This window comes from Arachis stenosperma, chromosome 1 (assembly GCF_014773155.1).
Source record: "Arachis stenosperma cultivar V10309 chromosome 1, arast.V10309.gnm1.PFL2, whole genome shotgun sequence".
NCBI lineage: Eukaryota > Viridiplantae > Streptophyta > Magnoliopsida > Fabales > Fabaceae > Arachis > Arachis stenosperma.
In genome coordinates, this window is record NC_080377.1 from 119892520 (window position 1) to 119909767 (window position 17248).

Consider the following 17248-nt stretch of genomic DNA (forward strand, 5'->3'; position numbering starts at 1 on the left):
TTCGTCTCTGGCCTGCACGGGAACACTCACACTTACTTTGCGCTTTCTCCAATCAGATCACTCACACTTACTGTTAGTTACCATGCACCCATACTTGCAAATTTTAATCCTATTCTATTATTCACTAATCTTCGGACATGCCTCTTTGTCGGACAACCCTACCAGGCCAGTGTAATACTTTTAGGCTTTTTAGCGTAAAAAATTCAAAAATCAACTCATACTAATTTAAATATAAAGCTGCATTTGAATTTAACAACAAAATAAACGCTATTATTTATTAGTTTTTTTATATTTTTTCTGTTAAAAAAAATTGATATTTTAAAATATAATATTTGCATTTATGCTGTTAAAAATAATTTTATATTTTTATTTTAATATTTTATACTTATAAATGAGGGTAGATTTTTTTAATTTTTTTTAATTGTTTAGTAAAGTATAATCTTTTATTATTTAATATTTTTTCTTACATATATATTTTTTTTGTTTAACTTAAAAATTATAAAGTAAAATATTATACTTTATTCCTCCTATAAATAAATACAACTTAAAATATAAGAAAATGTATTTTTAATATCATTGTCTGTTTACTCAAAATATGTATGTCCGAATAAAATAGACCAACAATTAGCATGATAGTTACACTATCTATTACATAACATGGAATTGATTAAATATAAGGCTACGATGAATTAAGATTATTGTTGGGAAAGAGTGAGAAAAGTGTGTGTGAAAGAGCAGATGCATGAGATAAGAATAATTGTCGCTCTCAAGAAGAAGCCAGGATCTATATATCATCTATCTAGTACCACACATCGTCACTACTGTTGCTTTGGTAAAACTAAACAGCTACCACATATTTCATCATATCAAATAAGGTCTAATTTATAAATATCTCATGCTTGTATATTTGCGGTCCACAAGTTAATTAAGTGTGTCTTAACCCTTAATAATGTATTTTAAGTTGGTTTATTTTTGAGAATCGAATAAGATAAAAAAAATAAGACACAAATTAAAAAATAGAAATATTAATTTTTGTGTTTTTGTATTTTATTTTATAATAAATTAGAATAAATTATAAAATTTAATTTATTTTTATTTTTTATTAAAAAATTAAAAAATATAATAATAAAAAATATAATTATAAAAAAACTAACAAAAATAATAAAAAAAATAAAAAATAAGTCGTATTTTTGTTAATATCTCTTTATCTTTTGTTTTTCAGAATTGATATAAAATATATTAATTTAATATTTTTAAACACAATATTTTTATCTATATTTTATTTGTTAGATACAATTTTATATCTCTATATCTCTATCTGAATGTCTTGGCTTCGTAATCTTATAGTCACGATACGAGTACTGTTTCACCAAATCATCATCGGGGAATAATAAACATTATTTATTGTTGACTCTATTAATGTGTTCAAATAAAAAAAAAAAAATCTAATCTGTGGGACGCATAGCAATGAATTTATTAATACCATACTACGACGTACAAATTTTTATTAACAAGTAATGCTAGTAATGATTCTCTAATCACAAAACAAAAAAGAGAAAAAGGCTCTTATTACAAAGTCAATATATATCGGATTCGAGCTTGAAAATGACAAAAAATGCATAGGTTGAACGGGAGTTCTTTCGCAAATTATTTCAATGGATGGCAATAGATAAATTAAGAATAACAAGTATAAAATTTTTTAAAAATTTTAAATTTATAATTTCAGATTAAAATTTAAAATTTAAAATAAAACAATAATTAATTTCAAAATAATTGATTGATATGTAAAAAAAATTCGCTTTCTAGTTAAACTCATAATTACCGTGTTAAAAGAGTTATCAATCGATTATTATTACGCGTCTTTCAAAAAATAATTATACTCGTATGAAGTTATTTTTATGTAAAAGTAATAGGTAAAAACAGTCAAATTATTTAATATATTTGGTTAAATTATTATTTTACTATTTTTTACTATGAAAAAATCTTGGCATGAGTAGCCACATATTTTAAAATTCCCAGTTTCTCTTTTTTTTTTTTGTTTAATTATATAATTTTTTTAAATAATTTATTGCAAGGGAGCGAGAGCAGGGCCAAGAGAAACAGAGACGAGTGATTAAGTTTTGGTGTGTGAATGAGAAAATAATGAAAAGCATGGGAGTGGAAAGACATGTTTTGTTAGAGAACATAAGGCCGACACTGTTGGTCACTTTTTCAAAATTGAATAACAATTATTGGGTACTGCCGCCCAAACAATTGAAAGTGTTATGCACTTTCATTTGTTTCCTTGCTGCATAGAAGACTGAAATCTTGAAGCTTGATTTCTGATTATATGCCTCTTCATAACCATACATTCCAGCTTAGGTGATGTATGTATGTATTCATCATTTCTTTATTATACATTTATTTGGGATTTTTCCAACGTCAAAACCTACCAAGATCCTACTTTCCTACCACTTTATTATATACACTTGATGCATGCTTATGTTAATTAAGCAAAAGGGTAAGTACTTTGATTATTAGTTTATAGTTTGTGATAGAGTATTTATTATAATATTCCAGATATCATGGACGTTGATTGTTTCTTCTACGCCCCTTGGTTCAACTCTAACTGCTTGCTTTTGAACCTTATTTTGTTTCTTTAATTTGTCTCTACCTTTCTGCCCAGGACAATTGGAATTATTATTTGACTCTTATCTAGTAATTCAAAGTAATAAACAAAGAATAGTGTTTTAAAAAATAAATAAATTATATTTGTTTTTGTGGAGGTTGGCCGGTCTATAGTTCATCCGTCGATAAATGTCTTCAAACGTTCTGTATACATCGACACTGAGAAAAATAAGGGGTGGATACCTGCAAAAGACACTCTAACACTCAAGTCAGTATATAAATAATAAGTTTTGCAAAATGTAATGAATCAAACAATTTCTTTACCATTTCCTTTATATTTGAAAAAGGTAATCGTTATATCTCCAAGTAATAGTGTTTTAAGTGGAGATTAATAACGTATTTGATGTTTTAGTACTTGTTTGAATGTCGATAATTGACCATCGATCTATAGTGTCTATGGCCGAATAATAACTTGTAACCCATGTATAAGTTCGTATTAACATTATTATTTGATTTCTTTGTTTTTACTTATGTAAAAATGTGGTTTGACTGGTTGCATTGAAATAATTAATTTGGTTAGTAAAAATATGTTTTAGAGATATAATTATTTATGTATTTTTTTATTTATTAATTTAAATTAAAAAAAATGAAATCTTTACCCTCAGAAATGAAGCTATCATTTCTCACGAGAGGTAGAAACAAATACAAATTTATTGCCAAATCTTTCTTCATGCCTGTGGGGATGGAAAAGACAGAGAGTCCATAAGCTATAAGTCATCGTTTTTTCCACATATACATGAACCTTCCATACCAAGTAACTATTTCAAACTATACGGTACGTGGTGGGGTAGAGTCATCATTATATATTTTAATCATTATTCAAACTTCAACAAGGATTCATAAATAGAGAATATAACTTATTCAATTATATGTATTTAGTTTTTGTATTTACTACTTATATCTTTTTATAGAATAAATGTGATTGTATTATAACTTTTTAAATTGTCAACTTATCGAATAAAATTTACATTTCTAGCTACGTTAAACATGAAAACTAATTAATTAAAATTATAAGATATTTTTGTTCGAATATATGAACAACAAATATAATAATGGTGAAAAGAAATTAAAGGAGAGACAGAGAAAGGAGCCTAAAGACCCCTACTCTCACAAAAGTTGAAATGGTAGTCAACGCACAATAGGATCATGGTTCTGATATAACACAGGAAACTAAATAAATTTCATGCAAAGTCATGCAGAGGAATAAATGCTTTGAACTTTTTGTGCGCTTGTCCCTTCATCATTGCTTCAATTGTAGCTCAAATCCGATAAGGCCCATGTTACCTTGCTATATAACACACACCTCATAGTAAATATATACTAGGGTCAGTTTTGTCCTATGATTTTATGTATACAATTCTTATAGTAGCTTCGACATTGTATTTAAGTTGTTTAAGCACAAAAAGTATCATTGTATTTGCCAATTTGATTTTCAAAAAATCAAATGCTTCATGTTCATTCTTAAAAGATACAATAGTAAATTAAAATAACTAATTTAATTTAATACATACTTAAATTAATTATCAAATAAATAATTTATTCGTATAAAATATATATTAAAAATATATAAAACAACACATGTGAATATGCATAGTATAGTATATATAATGTTGTGACTCCCTCACACATAGGCACATGTTGTTGTCCATTATATATATCGCATTGGCACATGGGAGTGAAGATATATTGTCCCATAGGGTTATGGAGTTATGGAAGGTACAATAATAATATAAGGCCCCCTCTTCCAATTCATCATGTGAATGACAAGACTTTAGTTCTTTCCGCAAGTAATCGCTTTCTATGTATATATGTATAGATCAAGCACGAGTAATGTGTGACAATTGCTATGCATGAAGAGGTTCTATTTCTATTTTTCAATGCTTTTCCCTATCGTCAAAAGCCATTATTGATTTAAGAGATTCACACTAGTTAAGATCACTCTATAATTTCAAATGGAAGACAGTTGGTGCACTACTTAATGTTAAAAGATTTGATAGCAACTAATTTTTATGTTATTGTTTTTCATTCATATAATAACAACCCTTTGCATGTACTCACGTTAAGAAAGCTTGATGGTTGATTAAATTATCATCCGATTTCAACTATCATTTTTACATTTAGTTTTGAAAAGGAAAAAAAAGTTTTAAATGTATTAAAATTTTGAAGCCTTTCTTTTTAATTTGTTGCTTTCATAATTAGAGCAATCCAATGAAGAATTTCAGTCTCAATTCTACCTTATGATATCACATGTAACATGTGGAGGGAAAGGAATTGAGAATGGCATCATCAGATTCTAAGTAGTCTTACCATATCATTGGAGTTGCTATTAGTACCCCAACTATAAAAAAAATACATATATAAAGAGGATAGTGCAGTGTATAAGTATATCACATTGATGGTTTATAATGTAGGCAACCTAACCTGAAAAAGGATCGCATTCAAAGTGTATAATGTACGCAACCTAACCTGATAATTACATCAATAGCTGTTTTTATGGTTTGAATTCGAGACAAAATTCTTAACTTTCTCTCGATATAAGTTACACGATAATTTAGATATTGAATTCTTGTGTTAACTAAATGTTTCTAATGGATCTGGGGAGGAGACACACAATATATTAGATGCTAAGATGATTGTAATTAGTAATTCATTTAGTTAATGATAGTTGCTGTTAGCTATATTTAGAAGTTAGTTGATGCTGAGTTGGTTACATGTATAAATATATGTTGCACCAATCATCAGACTATACTGAATTTTTCCTCCAAATCAAACAAACTCTGTTTCTAATACAACATATACCAGAATGATTACATTATAACTAACATAGGAATGGTGGGTTTTAAAATTCTCACCTTAAAACAGGATTACATATACAGGAATGAATATCAATCTCAAATGGATGCTGCTGATCTTTTTTTTTTATATATATATTTTTAAAAATACTGATACACATGCATGCATCATCATACACGTTCCTCATTTGATGATGATGATAGATGAAGAGGATGTTTGTCAATTAAGTCGTATAGTTCATCTCCAATCCCAAATCCAAGCATTGTGGCCATATCTTTTGTCCTTAATTGAGGCATGGGAATGTCATGATGCTTCAACCATGAATATGCAACAAACACCTTGTTCATAACAAACAGTTCTAATGCCTCTGGGTTGAATACAACTCCCATTTTCATATTCATCTGCAAAAACATAGCATCAAACATTGTTGGTAGTAATAATACACACATACAAGATCAGAAGTAACTTAATTACCTGGTGAGGAACCAACATTGCAGCATAGCGAGCAAGCTCGCCTGCTCTCCAGTCCAACAAGATAGGCAGCCATGGATAGGTAGCATCAAGCCTCACAAACCAGAGCCTGATTTCAGGGAACTCCGATAACTCTCGCGGATCGCCAGGATCTTCTCGAGCGTAGTTTATGGTAAATCCAATTCTACGCTCCAGAAAATCCTTTGGATTTACTGTTAACTATGAAAATCAGTTACAATCCCAAAATAAAGATATTTTCAAGATTGAATTAAGGTGAAAACTCATATGCAGTCAACTTTAGCCAAATCAATAAAATCATTCAACGACTCTCAGCTATCAACTTCACGTGTGCAGTTAACTGCACTTGAGTTCCACCTTGAATTAAACAGGGGCCTACCTAAAGAAGGGGACTTGATTCCTGTTGCAGCCTGAAAAGGAGACAAGTCGAGGCGAGTCACAACATCATTGTCGATAACAACTTCGAATCTGCCTTCAGTTGGAGGCATTGGATGTTCAGCTTTAGTAGCATCTGTAAATCAAAATATTAATTGAATATTGACGAATTTGACTAAACTGCTTAACCATCTTTACTTGAATAGTCATATAATTTGACAGTTATGCAATTTCTATTACTAGATAAGATAGTTATTAATGGATAATTTAGATAAATATAAAAATATCATATCAATAATATTTATATATTTCTATATCTGTCTTTAATTAAGATGCATTTTAATACAAGAAAAATTTGATATAGATTTATTTTTGGATATACTCATGACAAATGAATAAATAAGTTTGAAACAAATTATTTTCTATAATAATATAAGATAAATGTTACCATTATCCTCATCAAATAAAGAGATGTCGAAGTTGCCACGGGGATTGAATGCTACTGAGACCGAAACCTGTGGTCTGCGTGAAGCAGAAGCATGAGGAATTGGAAGAGAGGTGAATAAGCCACAGGAAATGCGTGAAATTGAAGAAGTAGTGGCTTGTTCAGGCAAAGGAGAGAGTGGAAGCAATGGCTTCAACTTCATGGTGGCAGCCATACTGTGCAGATGAAGTAGTAACTGTGGAACACTTGTTTTGCAGTTATTACAGTTTCTTTCATTATCTGCCAGCTCTTCAATTCAAGCCTTATGTTTCCCCCAACTATTCTATCCGGAATTCCCCCTTAGGTTTGGGCTTTATCAAACCCAATAATCGTAGCCCAATAGGCCCAAAAAAAACACACACACTTTGTACATGTGCAGTGAAGCCCCCAGTTTAAGCTTTTTATAAGGGGAATGCTAAATGCATGTATCATTTACTGCATGTAGCATTTTTATTAATGAAAAATAAAAACATTGTAGCAATTGAATTGGATTTGGATTTGGATGGCAATAATGGCTTCTTCTCCTCTTCATCGACTACAATTCCCAAAATGCCACTATCTTTCTTTGAAATCCGAGTTTGACCCTCGCCTAGGCTTTCCCTCCTACTCAACACTAACTATTCCTGCTGCTATTAATAATAGTTCATCTCTTGTTATGGACACGGTATATACCCTCTTGTTAATTATTTTTATTTCACAATTGTTAAACTCATTTGACTAATGTTAATTTTGGGTTCAGGAGGGTCAGGCAATAGAAAAGGACTATTTTGCATGCCCAATATGTTATGAACCACTCATAAGAAAAGGTCCCTCTGGCCTTAACTTGTAAGTTGGGTGACTAACTAAGAATCAATCCAAGTTTATATTTCTGTATACGTAATTAATAGCAATTTAATTTTAATGGATCTAAAACTTCAGATCAGCAATATACAGATCAGGTTTCAAGTGTAAAAGATGCAGAAAATCATTCTCTAGTAAAGATAAGTATCTTGATTTGACGGTGACTTCTGGATTATTGGACTACACTGAAAACCAACCATATCTCACTGAGCTTTTCAGGTATAATAATCAATAACTACATTCCTTATTCATCTCCAATAACTGATGAAAATTTGTATCCATTTTCAGGAGTCCATTTGTTTCATTTTTGTACGAAAGAGGTTGGCGTCAGAATTTCAATCTAGGAGGCTTTCCAGGACCTGAAGAAGAGGTATATAACTATATATGCTTATTTGAAGGTAGAAACTCAGGTGCAGTCGACTTTACATGAAGTTGATAACTGAGAGTCGTTAGATGATTTGACTGATTTGACTAAATGTTCATCTAATAGCTCTCAGCTATCAACTTCACGTGAAATCGACTGCACTTGAGTTTTTACCTTATTTGAATTAATTCACATATTACAAGTCATAGTAATGATTGGAATAGTGCAGTTTAAAATGGCTCAAGACTACTTTCAATCTGCTAAAGGTGGCTGCATCGTCGATGTTAGCTGTGGAACTGGCTTGATTTCGCGAAAATTCGCCAAGTCTGGATCATATTCTGGAGTGGTGGCGCTGGATTTTTCTGAAAACATGCTTCGCCAGTGTTATGATTTCATCAACAAAGATGACATTCTTTTGAAAGCGTGAGTTTTGCTCTCCTTCATCCCCTGCTTGATCCTGAAAATTTGTTATATTAATTAATGCCACATGTTTGTTTTTGATGTCATTGTATGCAGTAATCTTGCTCTTGTAAGAGCAGATGTTTGTAGGCTTCCTTTCTCATCTGGTTCTGTTGATGCCGTCCACGCCGGCGCCGCCTTGCATTGTTGGCCATCTCCCTCCAATTCTGTAAACACTAAATTCTGTTTCTCTCTTTGTTATATGATACTCGTACGAAGATGATAGCTAAGATGTACTTTACCTGATATATTAAACAGTTTAATTATTTGACAGTTTTTAATTATCAATTTCATACGAAGTCATATTTGTTACATGTATACTAATTGACAAAATTGAAGGTTGCTGAAATTAGCCGGATACTAAGAAGTGGTGGAATCTTTGTTGGAACCACTTTTCTCCGTTACTCTTCTACAACCCCATTAATTGTGCGCTTATTCAGAGAGGTAAAAGTATGTTGTTGTTTGATCTCTTAGCTTGCATGAGATGATGTTGAAGCCTTTTTGGTTGCAGTGTGTTTCAAGGACACATAAATTCTTAACAGAGCAAGAAATTGAAGGGCTTTGCATGTCATGTGGTCTCATCAATTACACAAGCAAAGTTCATCAGTCCTTTATCATCTTCTCTGCTCAGAAGCCTTAGACCAATATTTCATTCTCCATTTCAAACAATTTGTAAATAAACCTTAAGAAAAAAAAAAAAAAACTAAATGAGTAATCATACACATCCAGAATATATGAACAGATTAACTAGAATCCTTTATAAGTTGTCAATTATATGTAATTAATATATAATATAATTTAATGATGTCGTCTGATTTATATAATTAACTTGATACAGTAGAATAAAATTATATTGTTATTGATGTTAAGTTAAACGTATTATCTGAATGGTCAAAATTTTTTTATGACCTGAATTGTATTTCTAATTGAGAGACAATATTTATAAATTTGAGTCTAATTGTTATATTAGTAGCTAATTAAAGTGAGAAATTGAGGCATGGGGTATTGAGAAAAAGGAGAGGGTGGTGCATGTGACTGACATGTGGAAGTGGCAAAAGGGTATTAAAGAAAGAGTGACAGAGTGAGTGGCGAGGTACACAGATCCCCTCGTGCGGCTCACCCGCTGACCCACACTTTGTCATTCTCTCCTTTGACCTTTGACCGCCACATACACCTATCTACTATATACCCTAAACTTTTTTTTTTATAGTACAAATTTATATACTGTTATCTTTATATAGAATTATTGATTGAAAATAGTTAAATAATTTAATATATTTAATTAAATTATTATTTAATAATTTAATAAATAATTAAATTAAATAATAATTTTTAATTATTAATTTTATATAAGATTAGTTGGAAGTGAGTTTTCATCTATAATTCTGTAAATAAATTTTTATTGGAGAATTAATGTAATTATGTATATACATTAAATTATGTGTCTAGAATTATTCTATGATTTATAGGGTATGTTTGGTAAACATGTTGGAAGCACAAAAAACATATTTAATCTTTTTGAACGTTGTAATTTTTGTTTGGCTATTTTTTTTTAATGCCAACATGTCTCTGGGTTTGAATTTCAGCAGAAACAACAAATTGTAACTTTTATATTTAGCTTCTGCGTTCACTTCATAAATTAAAAAATTAATTGACATTTTACTATTTTTACCATTCAATCTTATCTACAATAAAAAATACCAAAAACAATCATCAAACTTTTTGATTTTTTTTTGTTATAGGTATGCCTTACAAACAAATATTTTTTTAATTTTATTATTAGTACTCTTTGTTAAGTTTTAATTTTTATCAATTATTTTTTTTTATTAATAGTATGGATATTTTTGTTTAGAATTTTTGTATGTTCACTTATATATATCATTGTATTTTTTTAATAGAATTTTTAATATTTATTGTTAATGTCTTTTTTAATTATTTTTATTAATACGTATTTTTTATAGAACTTTATTTTTTATTTAATTTTGTATATTTTTTACTATGTATTCTTAAATTAGTATATATTTTATTTATTATTATTAATTTTATAATATAAATTTTATTGAAAAGATATAATTAAATACAAAAAGAGTATTAAAGAAGAGTATTAACAAATTATAACAAAAAATATTAATTTTTAATACATAAATTTAATTTTTTTTTAAAAATAATTATAGTAAAAAATGTTAAAATAATATAAATTTGAATCATATAAATTCAAGTCCTTTTTAGTAATTTTTGTCTAAACATAATTTTAAATAATATAATTTAACCAATATTTATTTTATTATAATCCATTTTAATACAAAATTATCAAATATAAATTACGTTAATACTAACTCACTTTTTATCACAATCAAATTTATAAAATCAATTCTATACAAAATCTAATTTGCAAACTCTAATCCAAACACACTCGTAATCACTGTTGGGTTTAAGGAGAAGGGGATGATGAGTCCATTAACATAAATGTTAAAATTTGTAAGGTTCTTGGATACCTTGCACGTGAGGTCCTCTGTTACTGTTAGGATCATAGATACCATTCTGCTTTTCGTGGCACGTGGGGGTGACAATTCTTTTCTTTTCTTTTCTTCCATCATTTTTTTTTTCTGTTAACGTAGAGTTTGTAAAAATCTACACACTATATTTTGCTTTGGAGTGCTAAGATATTAAGCATTCAGATGCAGTGTCCTGCTTCTGTTGGTCGGTGCTGATTTCATTGAAACTGTTCTGGAGTTATGGTTAAAACTTAAAAAGTCCATTCATCACTCCCATTAATTATGAATTTCTAGTTACGAGGTTCATAGTTCATCATCATTAGGATCAAGTTCCTGCAGTTTTTAGTGCCCTGACACGCTTATGTAATTTTTTTTATCTATTTCATTTCTAAATTAAAGACGGTTCATAAAATTTATTTAATATATTTTCCCCCTTAACTTCAACTGATCTACTTACGTTAGACTTGTTACGATGTTGGAATAAAGTCTAATAACTTTTAAATAAATACTTCAAATAAAAATAGATAAACTAAGTTTAAAATATTAGATAATTAACACTTTCTCCTTGTTTTTCTCTTATATTTAAATTAATATTAATTAAATTTTTTATACTTTAAATAATATTAATCCCTTGACATTTCTAATTATATTAAGAGTAAAGTATCGTTTTTGTCTCCAATATTTGGAATAAGTTTTAAAGTTGTTCCTAACGTTTCAAAATTTGCTCAATGTTGTCCTGCCATTAAGGATCCGTTAACATAATTGACAGCGGAACAAAATTGAAACGATTTTGAAACGTTAGGAATTGGGAATAAAAACGATACATAGAAATAAATTTTAATTTTATTTTTTAATAATATCAATTTTTTACCGTATATAATATTCAATTATTTTTTAATCACATCTAAGTAAATTATACTTAATCACACTACTTTCATTCTAAATAAATTTAAGTAGTGTGATTAAGTGTAATTTATTTAGATGTGATTAAAAAATAATTGAATACTATGTACAATGAAAAATTGATATTATTGAAGGATAAAACTAAAATTTATTTGTATGTATTGTTTTTTCGTCATATTTAAGTCCTTAATGTTTTAAAATCGTCTCAATTTTGTGCCACTGTCAATTCTTGTTAACGGATCCTTAACGACAAGACAATATTGAGTCAATTTTGAAATGTTAAAAATTTAAATAGAACAATTAAAACGTTAGGGACAACTTTGAAATTTACCCCAACGAACAATACTTTACTCTTATGTTAATAAAGAAACACTATATCGGACATTTGTTTATCATAAGATGAACTCACAGCAGTAAAACGAATTGAGACTGCAAAAGTTTGACGATCCACATTTTTGAATTAGTATGACTTTTGTTGCTGCATAAATGATGGCTCTAGAGTTATTATGTCCTTTGCAGTAAATACTTTTTGTTTTCTTTGTCTACCAAGCATTGGGTTAGATACTTTATTTGAATTCTTTTTTATGCATGTGCTAAAGTAAAAAAGGAAAACGGGAACACAGATAGGCATAAAAAAATTCAAAATATATGATAGAGGGATTTTCATAATTGTTATTAACGATTTTGTTGAACTATACCAAGAAATTAAATATGTGTGCACCAATGCTAATTGATACATCAATACTATAAGTATACTATTACATGTACCGTATAAAACATAATTAGTTACATATATATATACTGTTTCAAGTTTACAATTTTATAATAATATTCTTTTAACAGTATAAAACTTCTAAAAGCATTCTTATTCTTCAAATATTACTGACAAAACTTTATTAACAGATCTATTACAACTTTTCCTTTAAAATAAAATTGAATATTTTAAAAAGTTAACTGTTTACAAAGTCGGTTCTGTATTCTCAAAGTAATAGTGATAATAAAATTGTGCAGCAGCCCCAAATTGAGTTTAGAATAATGAATAGTGGTGAAAGCTATAGGAGCTATATATATATATATATATGGTGAACATTCAAAGACAAATTAAACTCATAATAAACTTCATTGACACTATTAAGCATATATAGTCAGCTCTCACGCCAAGGTTAAGGATCACGTGAACAGGATCTACAAAAACCATGTGGGCAAGGTAAAGGATGGAGGGTAAAAAGGGAAAATCACAAAGATGAAAATCTCCTATACCATACGGCTATTAGTATTTCAGAGCCCAAGAACAAGTCATGGTTATTAGAGTCTAAAGTCACAACACAACAAGCAAAGCTCCTCAAAATTAGCACTAAATTAAGCCATTAAACAATTTGTGTCATTAATTTTGATGGCTAGTAGTGCTTAATGAGTTGTGCCTGTCTTGTCCACTCAAATGCTTGTTTGTTACCACTACTAATGCAGTTAATTATTGACTTGCTTAGTGATTTGTACTATTTAGTGGAGTGGTTGATGGACTATTTAGATTTTAATGTTGGCCACATTTGATTCCCCAAAAAACATGGGACTTCATATGATTCATGTCTTGTTTCCAGATTTTTGCTCTGTCTCTTTAGCCCATTCTGTCATTCCATATGCACACCACATATATACCACTAATAACATTCATTTTTTTCTTAATAATTTTATTTTAAATTCAATTCCTATATTATTAGTCCCACCAAATAGTTGTTATTAGTTGTTAGCAGAAACAACATTCCATGCATGATGTGATTGATGAGGCGTTTTGTATGTTACATAATAATAAAACATGTATTTTTGAGTTAATGTCATAATCAATACCAGGAGTATATAGTAGTGAACAGCTTGGTCGGAATTGTTGTCTAATTAACTAACTTTCTTCAATTTTAAGTTAGAATTGAACTATGCTCAATAATATTATTACTTTAGTCTTCTTGAAACTACCAAACTGCTTCTATATATATATATATATATATCCTTATCCCTTCATGAAATTACTTGATGATAGGGTTGCCTTATTCTTCTTTAGATAGTTCTTAGACAGAACCATTTTAATTTTTACTACTTATTAATGAAAGCAGAAAAACAAAATATACAAAATTGTAACATAATAAGTCAAATTGAAATTCTAAAATCAAATTAAAGGGAATATGTATATCTCTATGCTCTGATCCCATTGCTTAGCTTTGAAGTATGATTTATGCAATAAGCTAATAAGGTAGTGATCACTTATCAGAGATGCAGAAAAATCTAATATAGCACAAAGGAAATTGAAGGGGAAAAAAAAGAGGTGTTTGGAGAAAAAGGTGATGGCTCCAAGTTCTGTTGTGCTTTGCTTTGTCAACTAAACTGTCTGGCTTTGTTTAATTTTAATTAAATTTCTGCTAAGCAACTAACCGACTTCTTAAAGTATTATTAATAAGGCAAATTCAATGATTCCATTTACACTACACTATGATTATTAACTTCACTAGGTAGATCTAATCACCAAGCAACAATTAAAATTTTTCTTCCTCTACAAAATTTGGATTCAAATTCTAATGAGAGGTAACATATGCCGAATGACTTGGATGAAATTAAACATTATTATTAGTCAAAGATATGCAATATGAAATGATGTAAGAGAGAAAATAAAATAAAATTACAGCAGTAACACGTTTGAGAAAACGCCTACATAAAAGACTAAAACTAGTATTAATATAGGAGTTGAGGTATATAGGTAGGTATGTGACAGCACTGTATTAGTTGCACACCACAAAAAGAAAATAAAAATGATATTTCAAATTCCAAAAGCAAGTTGCTATTAGCAACTGGTTAGTTTTGTTTCCAAGGCATATATTGAATCAAAGCCAAGGAGGTGAGGATTACTAATAAACATAAAATAAGTGGTGAGTATTGGAATTGGAGCTTGTTTAGGGAGAGAGAATAGTGTTTAATTTGTTTAGGAATAGAGCTCTTAAGCCAAGGAGATGAGAGCAGAGAGAATAGTATTAATAGTTTAATTAATTTTTAGAGAGAATGGGAGACACAGAAACAGCGCCCACGTTCCCCCTAATTTCTTACCTTAATTGTTTCTTTAATTTATGATATCATATCATAATAAGCCTCTTATTATTTACCCTATAAATATAAAAATGAATCTCTTGTGAACCTCCACTCCATAAATACCTCTCTATCTCAGTGCTGCTCACCTCCTTCTCTTTGTGCTCTATCTTTCTGATCACACATATAATAATTCATCCACCTTAATTTGATGATCATGGTAGTGTGAATAATTCTCCATCCCTATCTTGTTAATTAGTAATTGAATTGTAAGTGTAAACTCACGTGCAGCTATTTTCGTGTGAACTTGATATTTAAGAATCATCAGATGATAATGATAATTTGACTAAATTATCATCTAACGATTCTTAACTATAAACTTCACGTGAAGACAACTGTATCTGAGTTTTTATCGGAATTGTAATATATAGTTTGAATTAATGAGATATGTGTTGAATTGAATAGGGATACAAGCCTGCATGGTTGGAAGCACTATACAGAGAGAAGTTCTTTGTGGGATGTTCGTACCATGAGAAGGCGAAGAAGAACGAGAAGAACGTGTGCTGCTTGGATTGCTGCATAAGTATATGTCCACACTGCTTCCCTTCTCATCGCTTCCATAGGCTTCTTCAGGTTCGCCGTTACGTTTACCATGACGTTGTCAGATTAGAAGATCTTCAGAAACTCATTGACTGCTCCAATGTCCAACCTTACACCATTAACAGCGCCAAAGTTGTCTTCATCAAGAACAGGCCCCAGAACCGCCAATTCAAATCCTCCGGCAATTACTGCACTTCCTGTGACCGTAGCCTTCAAGAGCCTTTTATTCATTGCTCTCTTTCATGCAAGGTACTCTACAAAACTCAGTAGCAGTTAACTTTATGTAAAGATGATAATTGAGAGTTATTAGATAACAATTTAGTTAAATCAGTTAACGACACTCAATTATCAATTTTATATAAAATTAAATGCACCTGAGTTTCTACCTTACCTGAACGGCTACTTAATTATATTTATATATTTGCACTTTGTTAGGGTTTGTATATATATGGTCAAGATTCACGTGCAATTATCTTTAAATGAAGTTAATAGTTGAGAATCGATAAATGATTTGACTAAATTGTTATCTAAGGGTAGAATTAAGATGTGAATGAATGAATTACCAATAATAATGTGTGTAGGTGGAATTTGTGCTGAAACACTATAAGGATCTATCACCATACTTAAGGACATGCAAGACCCTACAGCTAGGTCCAGACTTCTTGATCCCACAAATTCAGGAGATGGGGGAGGAGGAGATGACAACCACTGGAGGTTCATCATCAACAATTGTGGACAGTGATGAGCCAATGAGTTCTTGTTATTCATGGGGTTCGTCATCAGGATCAGAGAACATGAGCATGGGTTGCAGTACTGATCAGAACATAGTGAGGAAGAAGAGGAGTGGATGGAAGGTGTGTGCAAGGCTAATAACAAATTCCAGCACCAACAAAGTTTCGGATGAAGACATGGCCACCAGTATCAGTAGGAGAAAAGGCATTCCTCATAGATCTCCTCTATGTTAATTAGTTTCTTTAATTACCACTTTTATGCCCCAACAATAATGGGGAATAATTAAAGAGATTACTTCTAATTACTAGTATTAATTTTGACTCGACTACTCATGTTGTTCAAACTCTCTCGAGAAATTGAAGTGTTTTTTTTAATCACTTGGTCGGGGGTTTTGTCTTAATGGCATCACGTGATTCCCAATTCCAAGTTATGGTCTGTACATTTTTTTACATATCATATCCTATGGTCATAATAATAATATGCTACTCGTTAAATTCTGCTTTTGACTTACCCCAAACAGTTAAATTTCAAAATAACAACAAACCTTGTAAAACTGAATAGTACTATTTTCATTTTAGCCAACGGTCCTTGAATAGCACTGCTCAGATTTAGAATTCCAAGTGTTGAACTAAAATTAGACGACAAAATAAGATTGATCATACAATTAGAAAATCGAAAATAAGAAGCACGTATATATATACTTTCTAAGTATAGATGGGAAACAAGTCAATGACACGAGAAAGATGTGTGTAAGTAATGATGATGTCCATACTTTAACTTTCTCTAGTTTGGGAACTAAGCAACCTAAGGTGAGGAATTATTCTCCTTTCGTCGCAAGAATAAGTCAATAATAAACAAACCCATTCCTAAAAAGAACATAAATTCTGCGAAATTTCTGCACCTTACTGCCACTTTAGCCGCACAAAATCTGCCACAGCCAGCGCAACCTATATTCACTACTAAATTCTCAATATTCCAAAA

The 17248-nt window shown here is 30.0% G+C and overlaps 3 protein-coding genes across 3 annotated transcripts; 2 read left to right on the top strand and 1 right to left on the bottom strand.

Moving 5' to 3' along the window:
* Positions 1–5576: 5576 nt before the first annotated feature.
* LOC130943043 (protein CHLORORESPIRATORY REDUCTION 6, chloroplastic) lies at positions 5577–7063 on the bottom strand. Its single transcript, XM_057871049.1, has 4 exons — positions 6773–7063; positions 6329–6460; positions 5935–6143; positions 5577–5861 (listed from the first exon to the last, which is right to left on the bottom strand). Exons 1-4 carry the CDS (start codon positions 6981–6983, stop codon positions 5631–5633), a joined length of 783 nt encoding a protein of 260 aa, XP_057727032.1. The 5' UTR covers positions 6984–7063; the 3' UTR covers positions 5577–5630.
* Positions 7064–7319: 256 nt separating this feature from the next.
* Positions 7320–9111, top strand: LOC130932712 (uncharacterized methyltransferase At2g41040, chloroplastic-like). Its single transcript, XM_057862118.1, has 8 exons — positions 7320–7472; positions 7551–7633; positions 7727–7867; positions 7937–8018; positions 8242–8435; positions 8529–8640; positions 8811–8915; positions 8983–9111. Exons 1-8 carry the CDS (start codon positions 7320–7322, stop codon positions 9109–9111), a joined length of 999 nt encoding a protein of 332 aa, XP_057718101.1.
* A 5940-nt stretch (positions 9112–15051) lies between these two features.
* On the top strand, positions 15052–16747 carry LOC130943091 (protein RGF1 INDUCIBLE TRANSCRIPTION FACTOR 1). Its single transcript, XM_057871052.1, has 3 exons — positions 15052–15155; positions 15401–15784; positions 16117–16747. The coding sequence occupies exons 1-3, from the start codon at positions 15147–15149 to the stop codon at positions 16498–16500; spliced, it is 777 nt and encodes a 258-aa protein (XP_057727035.1). The 5' UTR covers positions 15052–15146; the 3' UTR covers positions 16501–16747.
* The last annotated feature ends 501 nt before the right edge of the window (positions 16748–17248 follow it).

Coding starts and splice junctions, on each gene's coding strand:
- LOC130943043 (XM_057871049.1), bottom strand. CDS start 6,983: ATGGCTGCCACCATGAAGTTGAAGCCATTGCTTCCACTCTCTCCTTTG. Junction 6,461..6,772: donor TTTATTTGATGAGGATAATG/GTAACATTTATC, acceptor TTTGATTTACAG/ATGCTACTAAAGCTGAACAT. Junction 6,144..6,328: donor AATCAAGTCCCCTTCTTTAG/GTAGGCCCCTGT, acceptor CATAGTTAACAG/TAAATCCAAAGGATTTTCTG.
- LOC130932712 (XM_057862118.1), top strand. CDS start 7,320: ATGGCTTCTTCTCCTCTTCATCGACTACAATTCCCAAAATGCCACTAT. Junction 7,473..7,550: donor CATCTCTTGTTATGGACACG/GTATATACCCTC, acceptor TGGGTTCAGGAG/GGTCAGGCAATAGAAAAGGA. Junction 7,868..7,936: donor TATCTCACTGAGCTTTTCAG/GTATAATAATCA, acceptor ATCCATTTTCAG/GAGTCCATTTGTTTCATTTT.
- LOC130943091 (XM_057871052.1), top strand. Junction 15,785..16,116: donor ATTGCTCTCTTTCATGCAAG/GTACTCTACAAA, acceptor TAATGTGTGTAG/GTGGAATTTGTGCTGAAACA.